This window comes from Limulus polyphemus, unplaced genomic scaffold (assembly GCF_000517525.1).
Source record: "Limulus polyphemus unplaced genomic scaffold, Limulus_polyphemus-2.1.2 Scaffold6108, whole genome shotgun sequence".
Lineage (NCBI taxonomy): Eukaryota > Metazoa > Arthropoda > Merostomata > Xiphosura > Limulidae > Limulus > Limulus polyphemus.
Genome location: NW_013671718.1, coordinates 32,842 through 39,262, shown reverse-complemented (window position 1 = coordinate 39,262; position 6,421 = coordinate 32,842). Strand labels below are relative to the sequence as shown.

The following is a 6,421-nucleotide window of genomic DNA, read 5'->3' as shown; positions in this document are numbered from 1 at the left end:
ATCAGACTAGGTAATAAGCGGAGTTATGATATCAGTGTATATATAACAGTTATTCTGCTAGATAAAAGATCTATATTTAATCATGTTCCAGTTGTATTTGTCTTGGAACTTAAATGTAAAAATATTTAATACACTACAGGGTGGGACTTCCATAAATATTCATATATATACCGTTTTGTTACTGAATCAAGTAAAGGAATAAAGGTGTTAATAGTAAGTATAGTTTTAGCTACCACTTGAATTGGTGGTTGCTACATACCTTGCTGTGATTCGTGAGTTGGGGTATCACCAGTTTTGTGTTTATGCTTTTTATTCTTGTGTTTTTTTTTCTGAGGTTGATGACTCATCATTCGATACTGCTCGGGAAGCTACGAGAAACAACAATATCAATAACTGTTATCTATTAAATATTCTATTTGTTTCTGAGTTGTATTAAACATCAAGTAATAATACCGAACTTTTAAAAAGTGTAATTAATTAAAATATTTTAATTTATGATCTGGATAAGTTCTGCAAGCTTAATTAACAATTCATATAAACATGTTGTCATCAATGTTTTGATAGAGGAAGGCTACATAATGGAGTCTGTTCACTTTTCTCTTATTTGAAACACTTCTACAGTTCCCAAATATTTCTTACCCCAGCTTTACTCAGTGTTTTACTTTATCTAAAAAAAGATAAACACAAAACTTTATAACCCAGGTCATATGGTTTTGTATTTTTCTCTTAAATTGAATTTTTGAATCTATGTGTTTTCCTAACATCATGAATCGGCATCTAAAAGTCAACTTAAATTTTATTATTGAGGAAAAAAAGTTAATCACACAGTTTTACTGAAATTTGGCAAACATTTCATGCTATTTTTAATCACATGGTCTGTTTCTGAAGTACAGAGCAACTGACAATGAAGTCACTGAAAGTAGTGTGCAAGTTTATTTTGTTTTTTCTTAAAAATTATAAAAATCTCATTTACTTTAATAGACATCTTGAATTTTAGAGAATAAATATTAGCTTGATATAAAGAGTATTAATGCTATAGAACTCTAGGACGAGCTCTGTTTCAACTTACAGGGCCAGGATGAAGTCTGAAGCCGGTCAACTGGGCTCCGAATAATGGCACCAACTCTTTTCCACAAATTGGAGGTTTTTCGATCAACGAGCGCAGTGAACTGAAATTAGCATGTAATCACATTTAAACCTAAGTTTATAAGATGACTCTGTTGTACTTAAAATAGGGAGATTTGTTTGACTTTCTTTAATTAACAGTTCAAGGTTGAAATTACCATTACATATGCTGATAAATCCTGCAAGAGTTATCAGATATCCAGTTTATATCTGTGGTTTAGGATCACCGAAAGGGGGTGTTACCTGACCTCATTAATACTCCTTTGTTCTCCTGGAGGAGGATGGGAAAATGTTGTTTATTTTTCTGATACAGTTGGCCTTACATCACCACGTGTTAGCAGGTAATCCAAAATGGATGAGAGATAATCCTTCATTTTGAAACACGTGTGTAATTACATGTAATAAATATCTCATAAATTAGAAACACTGAGGTACTAATTAGTTTTAAAAGATTTTATATCAGAAACATAATTCTTAAGTTTGAGCTACTTATTTAATTGATACAAATCCTCGAAAATCAAACTTGTCCCTCTAATTATAGTTTAACAAATAAACAATAATCTTAAACCGATTACAAGGTTACTTACCTGTTATCTTGATGTCCGGGTGTATCAATGTTCCCAGGGAGGGTAGGAAGAAATGCACTTAACTGGTCTTTCATTTTACGACCACAGAATTTGTTATAAGAATGTTCCAGGTTATGATAGGACATCAAATTAGTAGCTCCTGTCCGTTCACTTTGTGCTACAATTATAAATAAGATCATTTAATATTTACTTCTAACAGATTTGTGGAAAATATTTTAAAAAATTTTGATTATTGGTAATTGAAGTAACAACACAATAAAAACTGCTAGACAAAAACAATAAATCTTAGAATTCATTTATAATTTTATCTTAACTTGGAGAAGTAAATATTTTATCGTCCACTGATGTAAAAAAGAAATGATGGTTAGAATTATGATTTTAAAGCAAAAACAATCTCTTTAAAAGTGAAGAATTTTACAAACTCAGTTAGTACACTTCAAGTAACTGATAAATTTTGACAGACTATTAGACAGTACTGCATTGTTAGTGTTAGATTTGCATTAACTTGATACTTTTATTTACTACTTTCGAGATGCACGAAATTACAACCAGACGAGTTTGTTTCCACACAACCAAAACCTATTGTAGCAGATTACCTATAACGATCTTTCTTCAGTAATGATATAATGTGCACACACTCACGGTATAAAGTAACAAATTATCAGTCACGAACACGGTGCAGACTCTTGTAAACAGAATAACATTTTGTTACTGTAACAATGAATGTGGGGTAAATCTTATTTGACAAGTCATTTCATCCTCAAAAAGTTCACAGTTTTGTATTTATGATAGTTAACGAGCAAGTTTGATACACCTATACCTAGGTTTTCAAAAGATTTTCGACAAAGTGCCACATAAAACACTAGTAACAAAAATTATCTCTGTGGGTGTGGGAGATGAGTAAGCACAATGGAGTATGGGATGTTAAGAGGAGATGGCTATAATAAAAGTCGTTCAGGTAAACTGGATGTGAGTTGCGAGTGACACTCCTACTATTTTTGATATCCATTAATGATATTGATCTAGAAATTGATCAAGTTTAGTGATGATATTAAAAGTTTTAGTGGAGTTGGCTATCAGGAGAAACATAATATTTTACAAAGGGTTTGAATGATTTGGTAAATTGGGCAGTTAGAAGTTAGTTAAATGCAAGGTTGTGAAAGTAACCTAACCTAATTTAAGCTGTAATTACCACATTAATGGAGACCAACTCAATGTTTTATGGAAGAAAATGGTATTAGTGGTTTGTCAATCAGTCTCTTAAGTCTTTCAGGCAGTGTGTTTTTGTGCTATTGTCAAAACAAATAGGATTTTGGATTGTATCTACAAAAATATCGAATACAAGTCAAAAGAGGTTATCATTTCTTTGTACACATCCCCGGTCAGCCTCGTTTGGAGTATTGTGTTCAACCTTGGGCTCCTTACTTTATGAAGAACAATGAGTCGTTGGAAAGAATTCAAAGAAAGGCCACTAGAATGATTCCTAGGATTGAAGAACTGTCATATAACGACAACTTATAGTTCATAAAATTATTTTCTCTTTAGACAAGAATGGTTGGAGGGGATCTGACTGAAATGTTCAAAATTAGAGAGAATTGATGGGAGTGTCACATCACTATTTTCACATTTTACTGTAATTTGCAAGAGTGGGAGGTCAAACAGACGGAGCTTTAATATTTGGCAGGATAGAAGTTGTCTGCAAAATAGGCAACTTTAGTTATTTTGAACAGGGCAGTCAGCCTTTGAAATATATTGCCTTCAGATGTGATAGACACGAAATTTCAAAGAAGACTCGAGGAATACTTAAAAATTCTCACGGCTGAATATACACCAATGGGTTTTAACGAAATGTTACAAATCGTACAACTACGATGTTGTCCTGCAAATGCTACGTTCTACAATGATTTATGCTTATATCGTTAAAGTACAAGTTATAGCATTAAAATTATATAAAACAGACAATATACCATAATTAATTTACACGTAGTACTAACAGTACTACTTATGCAACACTAATTTTTCAGCAGCAAATTAACTATACAATTTACAAACAATAAATTAGTTAAGCTTATTAAAAACTAATTCTAAACCATACACTGGAAATGGAACGTACTATTACTCGGCGGTTCCTTCATAAGATAGAATGGTCCGCTATGCACGATTGCAGGTGTTTTCCCAAGCGATATCGTAGTTTTCAAAGTTCCTGTAGAATCTTGACGAGGAACTACTGGTGATCGAGAACCCCTAGGACTCGATTTTGGAGAATGTTGATCTAATCTTAGAAAAACTTCGGCCATTGTCGTTACATTTGTCCAAAATGAAGTATACTTTTCTTCACCATTAAGTGATTAACTCTAACGCAGTATCCGTATTATTAATCACTTGACAATAAGATACAACATCCTTCTAATAAGTCCTCCGAAGTCCAAAACTCCGAATGTTCAACATCTGAAAAATTGTATACATAACAAGCCAAAAGGTGGCAGAAGCATATCTCTCGCTTAGGGGATCGTTTTTATAATTATCCCGAACTAAACCAATAAATATTAAATAGTTTGAATTTGTTGGAGCTTAAAAGTCACATTTAATTTGAATTTAGCTTTTAAAATATAATACGTAAATTAAAATGATAACTTATCGATATTTTGCTACCATTTGAAAGCGTTTTATTAACTATTACTTCATTCTGTCGTCAAACTTATAAATATTGTTTGTCTGTTTGAGTAAAGCACAGAGCCGCATAATTGGCTATCTTTATTGTGCCCACCGTGAATATTGAAACCAGATTTTCAACATTATAAATCCTCAGACTTACTACTGAGACACCGGAGGGAAAATTTAGAAATATCCAATAAAAACAAAACAGTTGAAATATTGTAAATTCTCTTGCAAATAGATAGCAAGTTCATCACAATAACTTGCTGAAGTTGTACTTTTGTCATTAATATGAAACATAGGTTTTAGTCTCAATACAACAAAGTTGGTTAATTGTGTTAAAGCCAACTACAATTAGTTATACATATTCTAACTCCACTCTAGTTATATAACTGGCTCATAGTGCATAAAATGAAGTATTGAATTAGAATTTTAAATCTGAACAACATTTTATGCGGACCCCCTAAGGTTGAAGTATATTAGAGGTTAATTTTGTAACACCGATAAAAGAGAAGTCATGGAGTCAGATCTCCTACAGTCACAACAATTTTGTCTGACTCTTGTAACCGAATAATATGGGGTAACAGTTGAAGGTGCGAAGCTTGCTCAGTGACATCACGTCTTGGGTCCTGGACCCTTCAATCCGTAACTTAACGCGCTATATTCACTAGGCTACTTCCGATTTCACTATGTAGCAATGATTTTGAGTATAAACGATAATTGAGTGACTAAACAGATTACTTAGCAATTTCAGGTAGATGATACAAATAAGAAAATATTTAAATCGAATATACTTGTTCTTTTCAGACTGAATATACTTGTTCTTTTCAGACTGTTATTTTGCTCTAATTTGTACATAGAGTTGAATTATTTCAAAAGTAAGTGTAATTTATTTTTTCACTCAAAAGTTTTTTAACACAAAAAAGTTAGTGACACTAGATTCCTTGTAGAACAGTTTGACAACACTTACGTATGTAAGCATTATACTTAAAAAAGAAAGAAAAAGACCCCTGTATGAACTCATTTTGACCACATCTTACGTTATGGTACATTTGGAATTATTTATTTTATTCTACAAATCGAATTCAGTTATATCAGCTACTCATGTGATCGTATTAGTAGCGCCACCATTAAAGATCTTTTTAAAGTTTAATTAGAAAGCAAGTTGGATTTTAACAGTTGTAATATGGGTGGATTAAAAGTTTATTTTGATTTGTTGTCCCAGCCTGCTCGAGGCGTTCTTTTATTTTTAAAAGCAAACAACATACCGTACATTGCATGTCCTATTGCTCTACGAAAAGGTAAACTAGCCATCAGTTTGACCAGTGGCAAGTGAGAGTCAGAGAAGTAAATGACTGAGGGTGAGGCTAGGTTAAGCTAGAGTTCTTGAGAAGGTTGTCCACAAAGCTGTTATTACTGATAAAATTTCAAACATTAATATTTCACGAAAAAGATATAAGATCAAGGTAGAATAGATTTTACACTTACGGCGTTATATCTTGGCAAAATGAATTAATTATTCTTTGGAAATTTATATTTTGCTGGCTGTTATTTTTACTTGTAGACCTGTGATGCAATTTAAAAGTACACTCCAATATATTACGTACATGATTGCAAGGGACTTGTTGATCCCATCCATTAAATTAAACTTTTGAAATAAAACACTCAAACTCAATCCTTATTCAAATATTTTTCAAGCTTTCTTTTAAGCTAAATTAACTGTATCCACCACATCTGAAGGCAATCCCATTCCAGAGGCCAACCACCCTGTTAGTGTAAGAAAAATAAAGCTGTCTTAGCTGAAGATGACTCCAAAACTGCCGAAATTTATATTTGTGTCTCCTATTTTTGCCATTCTCACCATTAAATACAAAAAAGCTGGTACATTAACATTGCCAATTCTCTCAACAATCTTAAACACCTTAATCAGATTCTTTATTATTCTTCTGTTTTCAAGAGAAAACAATTTGATAGATTTCAACCCCTCCATCACAGGCACCATTCTAGTAACCCTCCTCTGAACCCTTTCCAATAATTCATTGTCCTTCCTAAGA

At 32.4% G+C, this 6,421-nt stretch overlaps 1 protein-coding gene and 1 pseudogene across 2 annotated transcripts in view; one reads left to right on the top strand and one right to left on the bottom strand.

Annotated features, from left to right (window-relative positions):
• Nucleotides 1-4,162, bottom strand: part of LOC106473359 — a 5,555-nt pseudogene extending 1,393 nt beyond the window's left edge.
• A 1,331-nt stretch (nt 4,163-5,493) lies between these two features.
• The window catches only part of LOC106473357 (glutathione S-transferase theta-3-like), a 6,842-nt gene continuing 5,914 nt past the window's right edge, over nt 5,494-6,421 (top strand). The window contains exon 1 of one of the 2 annotated variants that reach the window (XM_013934040.2): nt 5,494-5,668. In XM_013934040.2, coding sequence (XP_013789494.1) covers nt 5,554-5,668 — 115 coding nt within the window. In that variant the 5' untranslated portion in view covers nt 5,494-5,553. Of the gene's footprint in view, nt 5,669-5,703; nt 5,729-6,421 lie in introns of those variants that run through there. The other variant, XM_013934041.2, reaches the window with a different exon arrangement.